This window comes from Moesziomyces antarcticus (genome assembly GCF_000747765.1).
Source record: "Moesziomyces antarcticus DNA, scaffold: scaffold_v10010, strain JCM 10317, whole genome shotgun sequence".
NCBI lineage: Eukaryota > Fungi > Basidiomycota > Ustilaginomycetes > Ustilaginales > Ustilaginaceae > Moesziomyces > Moesziomyces antarcticus.
Window position 1 is genome coordinate 219,351 of NW_014639000.1, and position 19,987 is coordinate 239,337.

Sequence of the window (19,987 nt, forward strand, 5' to 3'; positions counted from 1 at the left end):
ATTGTACACTAAGCAATCCCTGCCTTCATTTGGCTTGTTTGAGCGCGCGTAATTTCGGAACAGGCCAGACTTTACGGAGTGCAACGGTCGGCAATGCATTGAGGATAAAGAAAGTGATAGCCGGTTGGCAATGGCAGCTCCTACGACGAGACAGAGCTACACATGGCCTGCTTTTGCGAGCGAGTCTACAGCGCAAGCCTGCGCGAGAAAGTGCGCATTTAGTTGTCGGCCATGATCATGTCCCAGGCGATGGGCTTGTACTCGGTAGCGAGCTCCTTCTCGTGGAACCACAGGCCGATCTCCTTGGTGGCCGACTCGTGCGAGTCCGAGGCGTGGATGATGTTGCGGCCCACCGACACGCAGTAGTCGCCACGGATCGAGCCGGGCGCAGCGTCCTGCGGGTTGGTGGCACCCACCAGGCGACGGCCCTGGCGGATCACATCCTTGCCCTCCCAAACCATCGCGATGACAGGAGTGCCGCAGGTGATGTACGACACCAGCCCGGCGTAGAACGGCTTCTTGGCAAGGTCGATGTAGTGCTCCTTGGCCAATTCCTGCGAGGGAACGACGCTCTTCAGAGCACACAATTTATAGCCCCTGCGCTCGAAGCGAGAAATAATGTCGCCGACGATCTGGCGCGAGGTGCCGTCGGGCTTGATCATGACGTACGATCGCTCAGTGGCGGTACCAAGCTCGCCAGCAATGGTCTTGGGGCCCTCGAGGTGGACGGAAGGGGTGGCAAAGGCCGAGTAGGCGAGAGCACCACCGGCGACAAGGGTGGCAGCACCCATGTAGCGACGGGCCGAGGCGTTGCCAGCAACGCCAGCGGCCTGGGTGGAGAAGGCACGCTTCGAAGCGGCGCGGAAAGCAGGGATAGCGGTGCGGGCGAACATGTTGGTAATCGTCGAGGATGTAGGTCAAATGTGATGGTAAGAAGAGAAACGCCAGGACCAGTCGGAATCTCCTTTTGTCGAGTGCACTCTTGAGCACGTTGACCACCTTCCTTTTCGCTTCTTCTTCCTCTTCCGGTGAGCACTGACCATCACCGCCCGTTGACGATCGGACGATCCGCTTTTCCCTTTTTTCTGCCATTTTTTTTATCTTTTTTATTGTATTTTATTTTTGCTTTTTTTCGGCCTCCGATTTTTGTAAGATTTTTGGATGATTTTCTTTGAAGGCGCCGGCCGGAAGCCTTTCGAGAAGAAAGTGAAGCTGCTAACCAACTTTTGACATCCGCAACAGCTGTTTCCGACCTCCTACCTCCTATCTTCCACCACCGTCACCCAATCATATCGGCACCATGGCGGAAGAGCAGCTCTTTCGGGGAGCGCCGGACGAAGCCATCGACGTGACCATGGACGCGTCGTCGCCCTCTGCACCACAAGACGACGCTCAGCCTCCACCGACCCCTTCGCTGCCCACATCCGCCACATCCTCTTTACCTCCCGATTCGGAACTGGTGGCATCTCTTCCCGTCTACCTGAGCAAGTCGCTCCTGGGCGATTCATCGCTGCACGTCTTCCAGTATCCGATCTATCCACGCGACCGCCCGCTTCCGGTGCCCTACTCAGCAGCTGCGCGAGGTCTCAAAGTATCCAGCCGATGGCGACCGCGAGCCAACCGCGTCGAGGTCGAGCTGCCGCTTGACGTGCGAGCAGAGGTGTACAACTCGGAGCGCGGAGTCGACTTTGGCGCAGGCGCCGACGTGCTTGCGCAAAAGCAGGCACGAGCCGATGCTGCACACGGAGGTGCCAGCTCGAGCGGCGAAGCTTCGGGCAGCCGCACGCGCGTCAAGAAGGAGAAGGAGGAGGAAGCGGCTGCCAACCGCGGCCCCAAGAAGCTTGAGAAGGTCAAGCTGGAGAGCACGCAGGTGCCCAACGCCACCGAGTACATGGTGGGAGTCATCCGCGACCAGGCACTGCACCTGTCTCGGCTCGAATCGATCGTCCAGCTTCGCCCGTCGATGGACTACCTCGATGCGCTCGACGAGGCGCGCGAGGCCGAGAGACGTCGAGACCGTGCTGCCCTGGCAGGCGAGCTCGACTCGGACGAGGAAGACGAGGAAGAGCTCATCGAGATGGAGGCGCCCGGCGAGGGATCGTCGCGCTCCAAAGCAAAGAAGGATGCCAAGAAACCTGCAGCACAGACGCTCAGCGTCGCACTGCGAACCGATCCGAATGCGAAGAAGGGCGGAGGAATCGGCATGGGCAGCGGATCAGGCACGGGCAGCGAGGCACGCGACCTCCTCATGGCGGCGCAGAGGGAGGCCGAAGCAGAACGCTGGCTCGACCTAGAATGGCGGGACGAGCGCTCGCACGAGGCGCAGCAGATCTTCCGAGCCCAGCTCTTCGCCGGCAGCCAGACGCCGCTGACGTGCAAGACCAAGCCGCGAGAGTACCTCCTCCACGCGCTCCCTTGATATCGAGGCCCACCTGCCGGTCCTCGTACGCAACCAACACTCTACGCTCGAAATTGCCATAGCTCGCACATTTGTATTTGTATCAACACCCTCTAGCATCACCATGGCATCATGATTCGTCGATATTTGTCCCCCTTTCTTGCAAGTGAGGCTAGGGAGCAACCAAGCTGCAACTACGGGAGAGATGGATTTTGCGAGTGGATATGTTAGAGCTCCAATTTGTCTGCCGCAATCCATTTTTTTCTAGGTTTCACGCTGCTTCTGGCAAAGTGGAGCATGCGGGCGAGCGGAGATGGGCTCGAGCCTCCGATGGCTTGGAAGAGGGCGCGAGAGAGAGAGCAAAAGCCATCCAACCTCGCTGAGCCGCGGCGCTCAACCAACGACGTGCGGGGCAAAGAGCCGAATGCAAGATTGGCACACACCCTTCCTTCTTTCCGCAATCATCCTTCTCGATATCATTCATCGCGGTAGCGTGTGCCTGCTACATCATGGACGACGTGTCCGCCTCGCCGACGTCCGGCAAGGCGAGGTCGTCTCTGTTCAGCAACTCGATCTTTCCCTCGCCGTCCGGTCGGCGTCTATCCTCTTCGTCGCAGCAAGCGTCGTCGCCGCCCTCCGAGATGTCCGCGTCAAGGAGCGCCGGTAATCTGTTTCAGCAGACCTCCATGGCGCTTCAATCGTTTGCGATCGAGTCGGTCATCGCTGCTTCGGCAGCCCCGCCCCGGCTGCCCGTCGCCCAGAACAAGGAGCCGCTTTCGCTGCCCACGACAACCAAGAACTTCCGTGGCTTCGTGCAGAAGTCCGGGCCGATGTTCTGGTTCCAGGACGGTGTCGAGGCGACGCTCATGTGGCAGGACACCAGCTGGACGCTCATGTGGATGGCAATTTGGGCCGTCATCTCCATCTACCCGTGGCTGCTCCTCCTCGCTCCAAGCACCATCCTCTCGGTCATCCTCATTATGACGCACAGAGCACGGTATCAGGATACAATGACGCCCAACATCGCGCGCATGGAGGTGCCGCGCTCGCCAAAGACACGCGCGGCCGACGCCAAGACCCCGCCGGTAGGGTCACCCGCCGAGGTGCTCGCGTACGCCACCACGTTCCCCACCAGCACGGGCGAAGGCGTTGTCCAGCCTCCGCTCGTGCCCAACCCGCCGCACGAAGGTACTGTCAAGTACTACGAGAACCTGAGGGACATCCAGAACATGATGCGAATGATCATCGACGGCTACGACCTGCTGGCGCCCACCGTCCCCTACCTCAACTGGTCGTCCTACTCCCGCAGTCTGCACATCCTGCAGCTCTCACTGCTCACAACGGTGCTCATGTTCTTCATTGCGCCGTATGTTCCATATCGAGCCGTGATGTTCCTGGCGGGCGAAGGCGCGTTCATTCTCAACCATCCCTGGACCAAGCCGGCGTTGGCGGGTCTGTTCACGCGCATCGACACGTCTAGGGAAGGCCGGAAGATCATGAAGATGGCCAAGGAAGGTGGACACAAGCTGCGCGAGTGGATCGAGCAGGACCGCTTGGACGACTTTGTGTGGGAGCGCGGATGGCGCAACGTCGAGGTGTTTGAGAACGAGCGATTCCTGCCCGACAAGCGCGCAGCCAGCTCGACTGGCGTCGTGGGCGGATGGAGTGCACACAATCTGCGCATGGGCGAGCGCATGCCCTGGACCAAAGGCCCCGATGGCTGGACTTCAGACGAAGTCGAGGTCCTTCCCGGTCACAGAATCGACGTCAGGTGCGTACATCTCTCTCTCTCTTTTGCTTTCTGAGATCGTTCGGTGCTGACCTCGTTTTCGCCTTCTCCCTTGTGTCGTGGGAAAAATAGTAGGCAGGTGGCAATGAAGCTCGAGCCGGGCTGGGAGTGGATTCCGGGCGACGAATGGCGCATCGACTGGGGCGGAAGCTGGTCCGCGGTGGGCGTGGATGATCAGGGCTACGTCTACACCGATTCGAGTTGGCAGAAACCTGCCAGCTACTCGTACGGCCACGGCGGCGGCGTCCCCGACTATCCGCCCTCCATCTTTGACGTGGGCCAAGACACCGAGCTGGATGCCATCGACGACGATGCCGAGTCGGACATCCGAAGCACCCTGCCTCCGCTCAGCGCCGGCGTGGTCGATCACGACCCCAAGATGCGTGCGGAAACACGGCGCAGACGATGGCTCAGACGTGCAGTCCGCACCGCCGCATAGTTCACTCCGTCGACATGTATCTCGGATCTAATCCTACAGCAAAACACCCTAGCACTCCTGCAGACAGCGCCAACATGACGGAGACGTGTGGTATTGAAATGCATGAGCAGTTGTGCGCGCAGCCTCAGGTGCTTGTCTGTGCGAGGCTGTACAGGCCCTGCACTGCGCGGCGGAAGAAGGTGATGTTATAATCGATCAAGCCGGTCTGCTTGGCATGGACGTCCGAGTGGATGATGGCGATGAGCGCCAGACGGTGGTTGATCTGCCAGAAGCACAGCGAGCGGTCGGGCTGCAGCCGTGTCACAGACGACGCCCATCGCTGCACGGGCGCGCTCGTCGCACTTGGATCCTTGGACCCGGCGCCCGAGTCGCGACTCGCAGGTGGCTCCTTGGACATTCTGCCGAGCAAGAACCTTCGTGCCGACGAGGGCGATGTCGACAGCTGCGCCATCGCACCACCACTCGGTGTCGCTGCGGAGCTTCCTCCAGGCGGCGCTTCCGGCTGAATGCCCGCGTACAGCCCTGCGAACTTGGCGAGGAATCCGGCATAGTCAAACACCAGATCGAAGCTCGCCGCGTCAAACGGCGCCGAGTCGGTGCCGATGAAGGTGCGCGTGGGTAAGTCAAACAGAAAGGCGTTTTCAAAGTGACACGACGAGCAGATCGAGTCGCACACCTGCTCCATCGACTCGGCCAGCGTGAGGCTACGAGGAGAGTGGCTCTTGGCCGCCGGTCGTGTGGGCTTGCTGCCTTCCGCACCTGCCCCATCGTTTCCATTGGACGCGGCGTGCGGCTCGGACTCGAGGGCCTCCTCTGGCTTGACCTTCTGCGCCAGGCTCTGCTGCAGCTTGCTGATGGCGACAAACACGCTCGTGTCGTAGATCGAGGTGGCATGGCAGTGCAGCCGCACAGCCTGGTCCAGATTGATCTGCCCTGGCTCCGGAGCAACGTCGGAGCGGTGGCCGCCCGAAAAGCTCGAGAATTCGGAGGCGCTGGCATCGTAGCCGCCGCCGCCGCCACCCGAGCTCGAGTTGCCCGCAGCAGGCGAACGCGAGAAGCTGAGGTCTTTGCTCTTGCTCCGGCTGCGATCCTTGCTCTTGGATGTCTTGGTTTCCTTGGGCGGGATCGGCTCTGGATACGACCACGGCTGAGCGACAAAGCTCGGGCTGCTGTCGACGAGGTCGTCGAGCACCTTGCCCTGAATGGTGGAGAGCGTGTCTTGCCTGTAGTCGTTGGAGTATCCGTCGATCTTGTGCACAAACACGTGAAACTCGATGGTCTGGTTTTCGGCAAACGCAGAAAGCACGACCGTCTGCAGCTTCGAGAGCGCTTCGTAGTAGTCGTCCTGAGCGTCGATCACAAAGACGACGGCCGAGACGTCGGTCCAGAGCAGAAGCTCGGGGGCGGCTGCAGCAGCAGATGCGTTCGAGGCGGTAGCGTTGCTACTTTGTGGTGGCGCATTTCGCGCGGGGACGGGAGGAGGCGGACCGACACGAGCAGCATTGGAAGGGGCGAGGGGGATGCCCTTTTCGAGACGGACGTCGCCGAGAAGGACCCGGCTAGGCGTGTCGATGATGCGGATGGGAAGGAAGCTATCCGAAAGGATGAAGTTGGGCTTGGTGGTGGATTCGAGGAAGACGGTGTCGTCTGGATGCAGCTCGTTGTAGACGACGTTGAGGACGGAGCTCTTGCCGGATCTTCGCAGCCCGATCACAGGCACCTGTAACCTCTTGGGATCCATGTTCGAAGATCGCCCCGTCAATCCTGACGATTGTATCCGATGGCGGCGCAGTCAATGGGATGAGATGGGAGGTGCCAGGCCCGAAGTCAGTGGCTCGGGTGATTGTGGAGATAGGCAAGTGAGTATCTGAGCAGGATGTGCCGTCTTGTCGCTGCTCCTTGGCTGACCTGTGCGCGGTGCTGCTCGGTGCTGCTAGAAGACCCTGCTTGCTCCACATGCACCCGCCAAGTCAAATTTGTGGGCCTCGGATTTTGTTCTTCGAACCCTTCCCAGCTGCGTTCCTCCTCGCATCAGGTGGCAGCTTGACATCTTGCGACCCAGTCGACCATCACAATCACTCAGTGGCTGCAGTCGGAGACTCCGAAGCGTCTCGAGGCTGAGTAGGATGGCGCCAGGCAAGGCAAACGTCGACAAGAGCACGACGATTCGCGCGGCGTCCAAGAGCAAGCAGCGGGCGCAACCCTCGAATCGTGGTGCAGCGAGTCCCTTTGGCTCCTCCGCTGGCGGCTCACTCGCCGACTCGCTATCGTCACTCTTCTCTCCACAGCCACACGGCAAGGATGCTGCGCTTGCATCGCTGCTAGCTTCGACCTCGAAACCACCGACGGCTTCCGGGCCCAAGTCTGGCCTGTCTGCTTTCGGATCCTTCCCGACAGGCCAGTCCTCTGCCTCGTCAAAGCCTCCTTCGGCGGCCCCGTCGCAGCTGCTCGATCAAAAAAGCAAGTCCAAGCAGAGCGAACCAAAGGTCAAAGAATCTGCATCGTCTGCCAAGCAGCCAAAGGAGAGCAGCAAGGATGCGCAGCCACGTCCCGGCGCTGATCAGCTGCCCAGCAAGCCAATCGCATCAACCCAAGCTTCCACGTCCAAACCTGCATCCTCCAGCGTCATCTCGTCCCCCAAGCCGACAATAGCACAAGTGCCGGCAGGGCGCCGACCCGTGTTTCGACCTGTTCTGGCCAGCTCGACGGCCGTCACGTGGCCCGAGATGCCGGTGGCGGGATCCAAGACGGTGCTGCACACACTGCTCGAGACGCTCGCTTCTCCCGAAGTGAAGCAGGCCGTGCTCAAGGACCTCGGGCGGAAGTCTTCCGCTCGTTCACTGCAACCAAAGCGCCAGCTCCAAGTCACGAGCTCAGCGCCGTCCGTCTCGGCGGCTCCGCAGGTGCTGGCGGGCATCAACAGTATCACGCGCGCTCTGGAGGCCGAGATCCACACTGAGCTTTCATCCCTGCAAGCTTCAGCCGCGGATGGCGCCAAACAGAAGGTAAAGAGCGCTGCGCTCGTGCCGCAGATCGAGATCGTCTTTGTCTGTCGACACGACGCCGCATCGTCGACGCTCGTTGCGCATCTACCGATGCTCGTCGCTGCTCGCAATGCCGTTTCGGCTTCCCTCACCGCTGACGACTCGGTCAAAACCAGAGGTACGCTTCTGTTTGCGCTGCCTTCTGCATCCGAAGCATTGCTCGCTCGCGCGCTCGGGCTGCGTCGTGCATCCGTGGTTGCTCTTACTTCTGCATTTTCTGCGACACATCTCAGGCGTCTCCTTGATGCTGTGCAGCGCGAGACTGGCAGCGTGTGTCGGTTGCGTGCCGCGTGGCTCGAAACGGCCCTTCGGGCAGCAAAGGGGTCCGAACGAGGTCCACTCGCATTGCCACAGCTGCCACCAACGGTCAAGCTGCTCCGCACGACGCAGCCGCTCGATCTCAACGCTTCCAAGGCCGCCAACAAGTCGCGCAGGAAGGAACGCTCGGCGCGCTGGAAGAAACGCAAGATGCAGCTCCAGCAGTCCATCCGATCCCTCCGTGCCGAACTCAAACACGCAGCAAAGGCAAAGCGTCAGGCCAAAAGGGCGAGCCAGTTGTCGACCGATTCGCCCATGCAAATCGACGCTTGATCCCCATTTGCACAGGCATCCTCACTCATGAAACCTATTCACCAACAGCCGATGGTTTGTTCGAGCATCGGTCGTGCAAATCTCTCTTGATGTACGGATTGAGCGAGATACAAAGGGAATCCAAGCAGAGAACGGAGCATGCGGGTAGGCAAAGAGCCGAAAACGAACATGATCTAAGAAAGCGTATCGGTGGCACGAGCAGGCATGCTCTAGTTCTGAGCATCCTGGAAATCGTCCTCGTCGTCATCATCCGCGTCTTCCACCTTTTGCGCGTTGACTGCTGCGACCTTGTCGTCGACAGCGCCGTCGTAGCCCGCAAGCTGGTATTCTCCATCAATCGCCTTTCGGCCCTCGTCGGTCAGCTTGGGTCGGCCGTCCGAGATGTCGGCGTCAAAGAAGCGCGGCACAAAAGTCTCGCCGTTGCGCTTGCGCTCCGCCGCTGCGTTCCTCTGCATCTGCTCAATATCCTGCTTGTTCTTGGTCGCCTCGCTGTACTTTTTGCCCAGGATGGCGTTGGTGACGGGCTCCCAGATCCTTCGGCTCTCCATCTCCTCCTGCGCTGCCAGCGGTCGTACCGATTTCGCGATGGGGTCCACATCGGTGATGTTGAGCAGCACGCGTGATTCCTTGTCGCCCTTCCTCTTGTACGTGATCTTGCCCTTCCAGCATCCTTCAAACGTGGCCAGCACCTTGTCCTGCGGCACCTGCTTGGCCGACGTGTACTCCTCCGGATCGTCGTTGGGCCCGTACGAGTAGATGACGCCCTCGAGCGCATACTTGGCCTTGGTGATCCAGCTCTCGTCCTTGTACTCGACGATGGCGCGCAGTCGGCTGCCGTCGTCGCCTTCGCCCTTGTCTCGCCTGCCGCCGCGGCAGGTGACGTAGAGGTTGTCGCAGATGGCCACCCAGAGGCTTCCACGCAGAAGACCGTTGATCGAAGCGGTCGGGTGTGTGATCTGGTACTCTTCGCCGGCCGCGCCGCACTTTGCATTTTCGGTGAGCCGCAGGAAGATGCCCTGGTTCTGCTCGCCCGGGAACACCTTGACGCTCGTGCCGGTGAACTTGGCGCCGAGCTGATCGACTCCGTAGAGCTGGACGCCGGCGTCCTTGGCCTCGCAGAAGAAGGACGAGATGGGCGGGTGGTGGCTCACCTGCTCTGTCAAGAAACAGAGACGCCTCTTGCCTGCTCGCTGCATGCTCGAGCCAGAGACGGAGGCGGCGTCGTTGGCGTTGTCGGCGGTGTCTTCGCTTGCGCGAGCGGCATGAGCCGATGAGGCCGCGACGTTGGCAGCTTCAGAGGTGTCTTTGGTGCTCTTCTTCCTGCCCAGCAGCTTCGAGAGTCCCTTCTTGGCAGATGAGGTGGTGCTGTTGTTGTTGCTGCTGCTGTTGTTCGAGGTCTCCATGCTGAGGTTTCGAACGGAGGAGGGTCTTGATTGGTCCTGCGGCGTCACGAGAGGCGAAGGGGGCGTGCTGCCCTTCTTGGCGTTGAGTGTGGGGGTTCGTGCTTGGGTGGAAGCGAGAGGCAGGGGCTCGGGCGCCTCGACGGCCAGCGACTGGACGGGTACGATGTGCGAGTCTGTCATCTTGGCGGGCTCAAAGTCCCAGTGGCAGCGGAAATGCTCGCCGAGGATCGAGTTGTAAGGCTTGCAAATCTTGCCCTTTACATACTTGAGCTCCTTGGTGAAGGTGAAGCGGAGCACGGCAAGCATGCGGTCGAGCGGATCGTCGAGATCCGGGACGAGGGTGAAGAAGTCACCGCGATCGAGGTAGTTCCAGTACTCGAGGTTGGGCACGGGCTCCAGCAGGTTGGCCGGGAGCGAGATGCGGATGGCGGCGATATCCTTGACTCCGACCATGCGCTTGAGGATGCCCATGAGGGTCTTGAGCTTACCGGAATCGCTCTGGTCTTTGTCGGCGGCAGCGCCCATCTCCTCCTCATCGGTCATCTGAATCGCCTCTGGCGGCGCAGCAAGCTCGTCCGCCGTCGCATCCTTGTCGTTGGTGGCTACAGGCGCCGGGGCCGCAGCAGCATCTGCACCGGATGACGACATGGTGGGCAAGCAAAGCTACTCGGATACACCGATCTTGCAACCAGAGAGAGATAGAGATACGAGCGTTCAGCGTGGGTCTCTGGCGTGAATGTCGGCGTGGCTGGTGGAAGTTCTATCGCTGTGCTGAGACGCGCAGGCCGATGCGAGATTGTATGGACCAATGCAACGCCGACGACAAGTGGCCACGTAGTGAAAGAGTGAGGAAGGGGAGCCAAGTGGATGCGTCCGGAGCAAGCCGCTTTCAAAAGTGGGAGAGGCTCGGCAGGGCCAAAAGTGGTACGAGCGCAGGCAGAGACCACGGGGAGAGCGAGCGAGCGTTGGCGCATCTCTCTCAAGTAATGTGACGCACATGCCCTTCACCATCTAGACCGCATCCAAAGTGACAGGCCGCCGCGTGAAATTCACACATGCGCTGCTCAGGACAGGCCGGGCGGGCGGATTTGTTTCAAAAAAGGGCGGATTTCTTGGCCATGCAAAGCCGCCGCTGTTGTGGGTTAACTTTAGCGAGCGGCTGCGTGGGATCAAAAGTTGAGCACGAGCCTGTAGCTCGACGCGGGGGGGAGGGGCTTGGTAGCCAAGGATAGAAGACAGGGGCGATGCATGAGTCGGCCAAGGCAAGGGCAGGGCGTGTGCGCAGAGCAGCGCGGCGTCGCTACATTTAGGATCTCGGCAGCCGCCCGGCTCATCTCCAGAGAGAGGAAGGTGCAGCGGCATCTGTGCCATTTCTGCGATTCCTGGGGGCGCGGGTGAACGTGTTGGTCTGGCGTGCGGAGAGCGTGCAGGCTGGGCTGGGCTGGGCTGGGCTCGCTTGTTGTCGGGTCAAGGTCGGAAGCAGTGCGCTTCATGGCACGAACGTGCTGCTTCTGCCCATCGCCGGCCCCCCAAAAAGCGACCATGCTTGGATGTTAGTTTGCAATTCCGGTCGCCTTCTCGCGCGAGTGAAGTCCAAATTCTGGAATTCGGACAAGTCGCCCTCATCGGTTACGGCGATCCGCGTCACGTCGGCTGTCACTTTCGTGATGCTTTGGAGGGTCTGTTTATTCCCCACTGCCACCATCTCGCACTCACCGCTTCTTGGATTCTCTGCATGCCGGCTAGCAGGTCGAGCTCCTGTCCGTCTGCGACCGACAGAACCCGCTGCGCTCCACTCTTCTTCGGCTCATACGCTTCAGTGCGTGCATAACCGGCTTCTGCAGCACGGACCCTTCCTGCGCCGTGCCCAGTCTGCACTTTGCGGCAGTCGCATCGTTACGGCTTGTTCGTCTCCTTTCGCGTCTCGGTTTCGCATCACGACTTCTTCTCTTTGTCCATTCTTCCGATTCTGTTCGCCGACCGTCCGTAGGCCCGACCTGCCTACCATCGCATTGCATCTTTCGATACCGCCCGCACTGCCGTTCCTTTCGTGCCCCTTGCGTTGCGCGAACCGCTGACCGCCACGTGAAGCTGTCAATATGGGCGGAAAGGACGCCAACACCGGCCTTTCGAGGAGCGCCTCGCGCGACGTTGGCGCGTCCGCCGGACTCCACTCCTCAGCACGAAGCAGCACCAGCAACCCGTTCTACCGCCAATTTCTTCCATCCCAGTTGTCCAACATCTCGCCCAATGACGCGATACCTTCGCTTGACGAGCTTTCAGCGCTCGCCAAGCATCTCGAGAGGATCAAGGCCGAGTCTTCCGCGCGTCTAGCGCGTCTCGAGACGCGCTCGTCAGATCCTTTCAAGCCCATCTTCTTCTCGGCTCCCAACGACCTCTTCAGTCCTCCTGGCTTGCCCAGCGGCCCTGCCAACCTCTATTCGGATTCCTCACGGCAGGCTTCTTCTGCCGGCTCCGCTTCCGCCTCGATTTCAAAGTATCAGAAAGCGCGCGAGCGTTCCTTTGCTTCCCCTGCTCCTTCCGTTTCGGGCGCCAACGTCAGTGGATCCGCCAGCGCTACTGCTGCAGGAGGCGCCTTTGCTTCCAAGAACAAGGTCAAGGTCAAGCGGGAGAGGGACAACGACAGCGCGCCGGCGTCGTCGCTCTACTCGGACGCACGATCACCAAGCGGCGCAGGCAGCAAAGCCAACGCGCGCAGCAAAGCGGCTCGGGCGCACAGCTTCGACGTAGGAGGCGATGACGAGAGCATCATATCGACAGATCCGGAGTGGGATCTCGATGAAGACATGCCAAGCCGTCCTGGGCGTACATACGCCAAGAACAAGAAGCGCAGACGCAAGGATGTCGATGCCGAATCGAACGAGGACGAATCTGGATCCGAATTCGAAGCGGGCGCTCTCCTTGGTGCCGCAGGCTCATCACGAAATGCTGCCACCTCCAAGCACGTTGGCTCGTCGGCTTCCGCGTCCGCAGCTCGGACAGCAGCTGCTGTCCCAGGCTCCATCTCTCGCAGAGGATCTGAAGTCGACACTTCGTCTGGCGGTGTCGCCACTCCCAAAATCCCCGCCATCGGCATGCGTCTCAAAGCGAATGCTGCGTCTCAAAACGCACCGGGCTTCCCGCGCAAAGCTTCGGATGCAACCCAGGCGTCGACGCGACGCAACAGTGTACTGCCCTCGCCTTCGCCGCTGCCTTCGACACCCGCTCATCTGACCGCAGCCATGGTGGCGCCTGTGATCTACCAGCCTGCGCCGGGGTGGGAGCTGCCAGCTCGTACTCCTGCCACATTCGTGCCCAAGCTCGAAAAGTCGCGCAAGCCAAGAGCCTATCCCACCAAGCCGCAGCAGGTCAACGAGGACTTTGCCAACAAGGACTGGAAGGAAAAGGAGAGGGAGCGCGATCGGCTTCTCGAGCGCGAGAGCATCGGACCAGGCACTCCGGCCGGACCGGGTCCCGGCCAGAGCATGGTCAAGGAGGCCACGACCGGAAGAAGGGGAGGCAGGGATCTGCAACAGACGCCCATCCACACCTTCTACAACTATGCAGACGCCTTCTTCAAGACCTTGACCGAGGACGACCTCGCCTGGCTCTCGAGCAAGTCGGACGACCATGAGCCGTTCCAGATGCCGGCGCTCGGTCGGCACTACAAGCAGACGTGGGAGGAAGAGGACGCTTTGATCGCCAGCGGTGCCGTAGATGCGTACGGAAATCCACTGTCGGCACTGTCGCGCTCGCCATCCATCAGCCTCGGCGTCGGCGGAGGTCTTCCGCTCGATGCATCCTTACTAGCAGCCTCGCGTTCGGGTGGAGCGGACGAGAGCAAGCTGGCTCAACGTCCGGAGCTCGAGATCCCGCCCCCACCTTCGTTCCGGACCAAGCAGATGACCGACGAGCATCTTGGCTTGGAGTCGCCCGCTGTGGTCGGCGCGCGCAGTGGACCGTTGGCCGAGCGTCTGGTAGCTTCCCTGCTACCACCTCGTCAGGGCGACGACGACGGAGACGCGAGCAGAGCGATGGGATCTGCTGATGACGCCGGACCCGCACTGCCGATGAACGTCCTGGCGCGCCTCAACGGACATGCCAAACACGAAGACGAGATGGGCGATGGCGAAGATGCCGACGGCGAGCCCGACCTGGACATGCAAGGGGTGGTGGCTGACCAGGACATGGCGACGTTTGAGGAGCGGATCGCCAAGGAGCTCAAGGCGCTCGAAGTGCTGGGTGCAGACGAGGCTCTGGACTGGTCTTCGCGTCAAGACGACGAGATCTCGACGACGCTGAGGATGGTGCAGCGCGAGCTGGCACGCCAGCAGAAAGTCAACGAGATGCGCAAGGATCGGCTGTTCGGCATCGCCAAGGACCGCATGGCGCACCAGGACTACCTCAACTGCCTTCACTCGCTGGAGAAGGAGATCGAAGCGGGATGGACACGGCGATTACGCCAGATCAAGGCGAGCCTGGGCAAGCGCAAGAAGGGCGGTCACGCTGCGGCGTCGCATCACGACGACTCGACTCTGTCCCAGCACGGCGCCAACGGTATCCAGTCTGCTAGCGGCACGCCGCAGCCTGGAGGCGTGCCCTACAACGGCCCTGTGCGTCCGCAGCTGCCTGAGAACCTGGTGAGCGCGATGGAGAAGCGCAAGAAGCTCCAGTTTGCGTTCAAGGAGCTCTTTGACGAGGCCAAGCATGCGTGGCAGACGCCGACCGAGAGCGTCTACGCTGATCTGCACCTGGATGAAATCGAGTGAAGCTTGGTCCGATCAATGGCCTCCATCATGCATATTGTCAGCCTGCCTTGCCTTCGTCTTGGCGTGAGAGAGAGACTCTTTGTGATGCAAGTGCTGCAAAGATCAGCGAGAACAGCGTTTGGTCAAACTTTTGCAATGTCAGAGAGTCCGGTCTCACAACTCCCAGTTTTCTCACTCTGTCGCGAGAAGGTCAGAAACTGGATTCAAAATCCAGCGAACGCGCCAGTGGTTAGCCAGCTGGCAGTGGCTGAGTGTAATCGGTCGTGTATTCATCGTGTTTGGCCATATTATTCGATCGCGCTCTTGTTGGATTTCAGCCTTTTCGGGCCAAGTTCGTGCCCTTTCGCCCAAGATTTCGCCGCTTCTCTAGGCTGCGCCGCACGGGCTTCTAGGCAGGCCGACTCGTCTCGTCAACAGGCTGCGTCGGTCTCTGGCTTGTCAGGAGCCAGAGTCACTCTGCTGATACCGAAGATGCTTTTCCACGAACCTCCTCACCCTGCTGCTTCAGGCTAGTGCCGCACCTTGGCCAACAAGGTGCAGATGGCAAGAGTCTACCTCGGCTTTGCGTAGATTGCAAGACTGTGTGCCGACTCAGGTGTGTGTGCGTGTGAGTGTGTGAGAGAGAGACGGAGAGAGAGAGGAGATGGCTGTGCGTGGGCGCGTGAGTGCATCGGTGTGAGGGCAGGGGTGGATCGGCTCGTGCGTGCGCGTTTCTGAGTGGACCTCCAGCGTAGATCGCGTCGGGTTGATTCCACACCCAACTTCCGCAACCTTCCTCTCCACCATCGTCGACCTCTGCATATCTGCATCGCATTCTGGCATCAGCTCGTTCTTCGATTCGCTGCCTCAATCAACACTCTCAGCTCACGCCCACGACCACCACGATTGCCGATCTTGGACGCGACGCGACTCGACCTCACCCGACTCGAATCTAGGAGCATCCACGTCCTATCTTGCTCGCCCTCGCTCGCAGCCGTGGTCAGCACCTCAAGGTCGTAACTTCACAACTGTGTCTCGATTGCGTCTCAGACTTGCCCAGCGATCACCTCTGCGCACCTGTTCAAAGCGAAAGCAACACCGGCTACGATCATCAGCACAAGCGCCCGGAACAACCCGCCCACCGCCTCTCACAGCACCATCTCACATTCAACAACGTACGCCATGGAAGCCGACGAGCAGCTATTCCCCATCGCGATCTTGATCGACGAGCTCAAGTCGGATGATGTCACACTCCGACTCAACGCCATCCACCGCATCTCCACTATCGCCCTTGCGCTTGGCCCCGAGCGCGCCCGTGACGAGCTCATCCCATTCCTTCAGGACTCGCTCGATGACGAAGATGAGGTCCTCCTCGCACTCGCGCAGGAGCTTGGCTCCGGATTCGTAGAGTACCTTGGTGGGCCAACATATGCGCATCTCCTCCTCGGACCGCTCGAAAACCTGGCTGCGGTCGAGGAGAGCGTCGTTCGCGAAAAGGTAAGTCTCTCTCCGCCGATCTAGAGAGTCCCGTACGCAGCGATCTGACCTTTTCTTTCACCATCGTCGCTTTCGCTGCATCTCTGCACCGCATTCACTTCCATCTTTCTCTTCGGGTGATCTAGGCGTCCGAGTCGATCGTCAAGATCGCCGAAGTTCTCTCCGAGTCCCAGATCGAGGAGCACTACATTCCGCTCTTGAAGCGACTCTCGGGCGGAGACTGGTTCACCTCGCGAACCAGCTCCACCTCGCTCTTTTCTGCCGTCTACCCCAAGTCCAAACCAGACACACAAGAGGAGCTCCGAAAGATGTTCACCGCGCTTTGCAACGACGATACCCCCATGGTCCGACGAGCCGCCGCCCGCGACCTTGGGCCCTTTGCCAAGAACCTCTCCAAGGAGCTCGTCGTCTCGGACATCATCCCCCTCTACCGAAAACTCTCTTCCGACGACCAGGACTCGGTGCGTCTGCTCACCGTCCAGGATCTCATCGCCATCGCCGAGTCGCTCAGCCACGACGAGTCCAAGAACTACCTCCTCCCTTCCATCCGCAGCGCCGTCCAGGACAAGAGCTGGAGGGTCCGCTACATGGTCGCCGACCACTTTGTCAAGCTTGCCTCCGCCGTCGGCGAGGACGTCGTGCGCGACGAGCTCGTCATGGCCTTTGTCCATCTGCTCAAGGACAACGAGGCAGAGGTGCGCACCGCCGGTGCTGGCCAGATCCCCGGCTTTGCCAAGCTGGTCGATCAGGACATCATCCTGGCGCGCCTCATGCCCTGTGTGCGCGACCTTGCGGGCGACAACTCGCAGCACGTGCGCGCGGCGCTCGGCATGCAGATCTCGGGCCTTGCGCCTCTGCTCGGCAAGGAGGCCACGATCGAGCATCTGCTGCCGCTGTTCCTGCAGCTGCTCAAGGACGAGTTCCCGGACGTGCGTCTCAACATTATCTCCAAGCTGGAGCAGGTGAACGAGGTGATCGGCATCGACCTGCTTTCGCAGTCGCTTCTGCCGGCCATCGTCGAGCTCGCCGAAGACAAGCAGTGGCGCGTGCGACAGGCGATCATCGAGTACATCCCGCTGCTGGCCAACCAGCTGGGCGTGCAGTTCTTCGACGAGCAGCTCAGCAACCTGTGCATGTCCTGGCTCGGCGACACGGTGTTCAGCATCCGCGAGGCGGCCACGGTCAACCTCAAGAAGCTCACGGACGTGTTCGGTGTCGAGTGGGCGCGTCAGACGATCATCCCCAAGGTGCTGCAGATGGGCACGCATCCCAACTACCTCTACCGCATGACGACGATCTTTGCCATCACCACCATGGCGCCTTCGCTCGACACGTCGGCCATCACGGCGGACGTGCTGGAGACGGTGCTGCCCATGGTGACCGACCCGATCCCCAACATCCGCTTCAACGTGGCCAAGGCGTTCGAGGTGCTTTCGACCGTGCTCATCAAGACACCCGAGGGCAAGGAGGTGGTCAAGGCCAAGATCACGCCGGCGTTGGAGAAGCTGCAGGAGGACTCGGACGCCGATGTGCGCTTCTTTGCTCAGAAGGCCTTGGAGGCTGCCAACCAGCAAGCATGAAAGGCCAAGCAAGAGTAAAAAAGGCAAAAGTCGTGTTTCCTTCTTCCGTTCTTTCCCCCCTCTTCCCCCCCATACACTGTTACGAATCGGCGCGCTTGCAAGTTCCTCCAAAACCTTTATTGTTCTACCCGGCTTTGGTGCGGTGTGTGTGGACATCACTGAGGAGCGTGGATTGGGGTGCCAAGGAGCATGTGCGGCGAGACCGGCACTCTTGCGTTCTGCTGCGTGTTTGATGTTGCGAATTTCAGGTTCCTTTTTTTGGGCCGCCTTATTTTTGTCCCTTATGACTGCAGAAGAGTGTGATGGAGCTTCACTGAGACGTCGTTGCACTCAACACTCACTGCCACCCCGATTGCAGCAACTGCACTCAGTGAAGGACCGCAAACAAGCCAGACACATCCAAGGCTACAATGCAGATTGCAAGCATCAGAGTATGTTGGCACTGAGAGGGAGGCGTCTAGGCGCTCTCGATGTCCTTGATGTGCTGAGCCGAGTCGCCCTCGTCTGTACACGGGCCAAGACGGATTCAGGACGCAGGAGCGTGGTGCAGAAAGTAAAACGAGAAGCAGGGTCAGAATCCGTGTTGCAGGAAGGTGGGGTCGAGACGAGCTTGAACTTACCCTCGTGCTTCTTGAGGATCTGTTGGATCGCAGTGTGAGACAAGCGGCGCGATGGACAGAGGGGGGAGCTGTTAGCAAGGCTCTCGAAGAGCATACGCCGATGCGAAGAGGATGGAAGGCTTACCTGGAGAAGAGCGTCGACGTAGGCCTGCTGGGCGTCCTCCTTGGACATGCCCTGGTTCTTGTTCCAGGCCTCCCACTTGTACTTGCCGGTGAGGTCTGTTGCACATAAGAGACAGGATGGATTCAGAGTGGGTCAGAATAGATGCTCCAACGCCAAGAGCTTCACACGGCCACACAAGGATGCTTACCGAACATGCCGGGCTTCTTGGTGTTGACGTCACCGATGGTGGCCTGCTTGTAGCTGTCGTGCGCGAGACAGAGACGAGAAGCCGTCCGATTGCATTACAAGGGAGTCAGCGGCTGTGAGGACACATGTCGATCAGGGCGGGCGACTTACAAGCCGTAGAACTTGAGCTGGTCGTCCTGGGTGGGCTGGACGGGGCCGTCCTTGGGGAGCGAGCCGACGATGGACACGGCCTTGTTGAACTTGGCTTCGACAGACATGATGATGCGAGTATACGAGCGATTAGGTGGAGGTGGTTAGGAATGGAGCTGAGGGGTTGAATCCACGGGGACGGAGGGGGGCCGGCCAGGAGAAACGGCGAAGCGGCTGGACAGTGCGCACGGCCTTGGTTGTGTGCTTTTCACGCTGCACCGGTGCCTTTTGGGCGTGTTTGCCCCAGCGATTTCGGCAGGATTTGGCTGAAAGCCCAACCCAACACTCGACCGCCTCGATCTGCACCTCGAAAATCCCCTCCCAACGCTGCAGCCGCCGTGTGGAGGCGGCCGTGACATCAAACATTCATTGTTGCCTCGCCGACGAAGCTGACGCCGTGATACACGTGTGACCGAAGCTCGAGTCGCAACCAAGTCACCCGCTCTGGCATGACCCCTTTGAGCCTCTTCGGGGGCCAACCGGGCGCTTTGGCGGCCAAAGTAGACGAGGGAAAGGGAGCCGGGAAGCGTCACAGCAACTTCGTGACGTCGCGGTGACGCGCCTGTATTATTCTCGCACGAGTGGTGCCCGATCACCACACGCCTCCCCGCTAGGATTGGCCGCGCTGTTGCGTGGCGTGTTCTGCAGCGTCCAGAGCTCCGCCCGACGGTCAGACAGAGCTCGGTCTCGGCTCGCGTCGCTGCGCTCATCGCCCTCCTCCAGCCAACCCTCATCCTGGCAAACCCCGCTCGGTGCCTCACCTCTCTCTCGTGCCGTTCGCTGATCCGGGCTCCGCTCCCGCTTCTCGACGTCGCCCGCCGCGCCTCAGCCGTTGCCCTCAACCCAAATTTGGCGGCGCGACTCTGCTGCTTCTTCCCGATCCGCTGTTGCCGTTGCCAGTTGGCATCGGCCTCGCAACCGGCTCTGCAGGACAGCCAACCTACCATTGCCGGCCAGTCGCTGATCAGCGTGGCTGGCGTCCCGATCGTGTTCTGAATCCCTGTAGCCCTCTCCGAGAGAAGCCGCTCCCACTCTGCGTCTGGCTCCGGGATCAAAGCACTCCGACTGCTGCTTTGCGAGCTTTCCGGTTGAGCAGCATCGGTCGTCCTAGTGACAAGGCTGAAGGATCAGCTCTGGTGCCTTCGTTTGATCGTCTTGCAGTGCAGTCTCCTTAAGGAGGCAGTCCCAGAGACGCCGTGCTTTCTCTTTTGAACCGTCGAGGCTATTCAGAGCGGAGGCTGTTCCGGACATTGGCGGACCCTTGGTCGATTTGCCGTATCTCTGTTAGGTGTTGAATACACGCTTCGAGCCTCGACGCGAGCTGCAAGCGCCACGAGCGTCAGTCGCGAAGCCAGCCGCCAGGGCCACCACGCGCGGCA

General features: G+C 60.4%; 10 protein-coding genes across 10 annotated transcripts; 6 read left to right on the forward strand and 4 right to left on the reverse strand.

Moving 5' to 3' along the window:
- Positions 1-218: 218 nt before the first annotated feature.
- PAN0_010d4001 (nucleoside-diphosphate kinase) lies at positions 219-893 on the reverse strand (the record flags this gene model as incomplete). Its single annotated transcript, XM_014800456.1, has 1 exon — positions 219-893. One exon carries the CDS (start codon positions 891-893, stop codon positions 219-221), a length of 675 nt encoding a protein of 224 aa, XP_014655942.1.
- A 407-nt stretch (positions 894-1,300) lies between these two features.
- Positions 1,301-2,419, forward strand: PAN0_010c4002 (uncharacterized protein; the record flags this gene model as incomplete). The annotated part of the gene is made up of 1 exon (XM_014800457.1): positions 1,301-2,419. One exon carries the CDS (start codon positions 1,301-1,303, stop codon positions 2,417-2,419), a length of 1,119 nt encoding a protein of 372 aa, XP_014655943.1.
- Positions 2,420-2,907: 488 nt separating this feature from the next.
- PAN0_010c4003 (uncharacterized protein) lies at positions 2,908-4,626 on the forward strand (the record flags this gene model as incomplete). Its single annotated transcript, XM_014800458.1, has 2 exons — positions 2,908-4,169; positions 4,260-4,626. The coding sequence occupies 2 exons, from the start codon at positions 2,908-2,910 to the stop codon at positions 4,624-4,626; spliced, it is 1,629 nt and encodes a 542-aa protein (XP_014655944.1).
- Positions 4,627-4,750: 124 nt separating this feature from the next.
- PAN0_010d4004 (uncharacterized protein) lies at positions 4,751-6,367 on the reverse strand (the record flags this gene model as incomplete). Its single annotated transcript, XM_014800459.1, has 1 exon — positions 4,751-6,367. One exon carries the CDS (start codon positions 6,365-6,367, stop codon positions 4,751-4,753), a length of 1,617 nt encoding a protein of 538 aa, XP_014655945.1.
- A 385-nt stretch (positions 6,368-6,752) lies between these two features.
- Positions 6,753-8,261, forward strand: PAN0_010c4005 (ribonucleases p mrp protein subunit pop3 kda subunit; the record flags this gene model as incomplete). Its single annotated transcript, XM_014800460.1, has 1 exon — positions 6,753-8,261. One exon carries the CDS (start codon positions 6,753-6,755, stop codon positions 8,259-8,261), a length of 1,509 nt encoding a protein of 502 aa, XP_014655946.1.
- Positions 8,262-8,470: 209 nt separating this feature from the next.
- On the reverse strand, positions 8,471-10,312 carry PAN0_010d4006 (oxysterol binding protein; the record flags this gene model as incomplete). The annotated part of the gene is made up of 1 exon (XM_014800461.1): positions 8,471-10,312. One exon carries the CDS (start codon positions 10,310-10,312, stop codon positions 8,471-8,473), a length of 1,842 nt encoding a protein of 613 aa, XP_014655947.1.
- Positions 10,313-11,763: 1,451 nt separating this feature from the next.
- Positions 11,764-14,433, forward strand: PAN0_010c4007 (uncharacterized protein; the record flags this gene model as incomplete). Its single annotated transcript, XM_014800462.1, has 1 exon — positions 11,764-14,433. One exon carries the CDS (start codon positions 11,764-11,766, stop codon positions 14,431-14,433), a length of 2,670 nt encoding a protein of 889 aa, XP_014655948.1.
- Positions 14,434-15,594: 1,161 nt separating this feature from the next.
- On the forward strand, positions 15,595-17,489 carry PAN0_010c4008 (ARM repeat-containing protein; the record flags this gene model as incomplete). Its single annotated transcript, XM_014800463.1, has 2 exons — positions 15,595-15,909; positions 16,035-17,489. 2 exons carry the CDS (start codon positions 15,595-15,597, stop codon positions 17,487-17,489), a joined length of 1,770 nt encoding a protein of 589 aa, XP_014655949.1.
- Positions 17,490-17,946: 457 nt separating this feature from the next.
- On the reverse strand, positions 17,947-18,676 carry PAN0_010d4009 (acyl- binding protein; the record flags this gene model as incomplete). Its single annotated transcript, XM_014800464.1, has 5 exons — positions 17,947-17,993; positions 18,110-18,128; positions 18,234-18,328; positions 18,421-18,473; positions 18,570-18,676. 5 exons carry the CDS (start codon positions 18,674-18,676, stop codon positions 17,947-17,949), a joined length of 321 nt encoding a protein of 106 aa, XP_014655950.1.
- Positions 18,677-19,057: 381 nt separating this feature from the next.
- Positions 19,058-19,783, forward strand: PAN0_010c4010 (uncharacterized protein; the record flags this gene model as incomplete). The annotated part of the gene is made up of 2 exons (XM_014800465.1): positions 19,058-19,161; positions 19,264-19,783. The coding sequence occupies 2 exons, from the start codon at positions 19,058-19,060 to the stop codon at positions 19,781-19,783; spliced, it is 624 nt and encodes a 207-aa protein (XP_014655951.1).
- Positions 19,784-19,987: the final 204 nt, after the last annotated feature.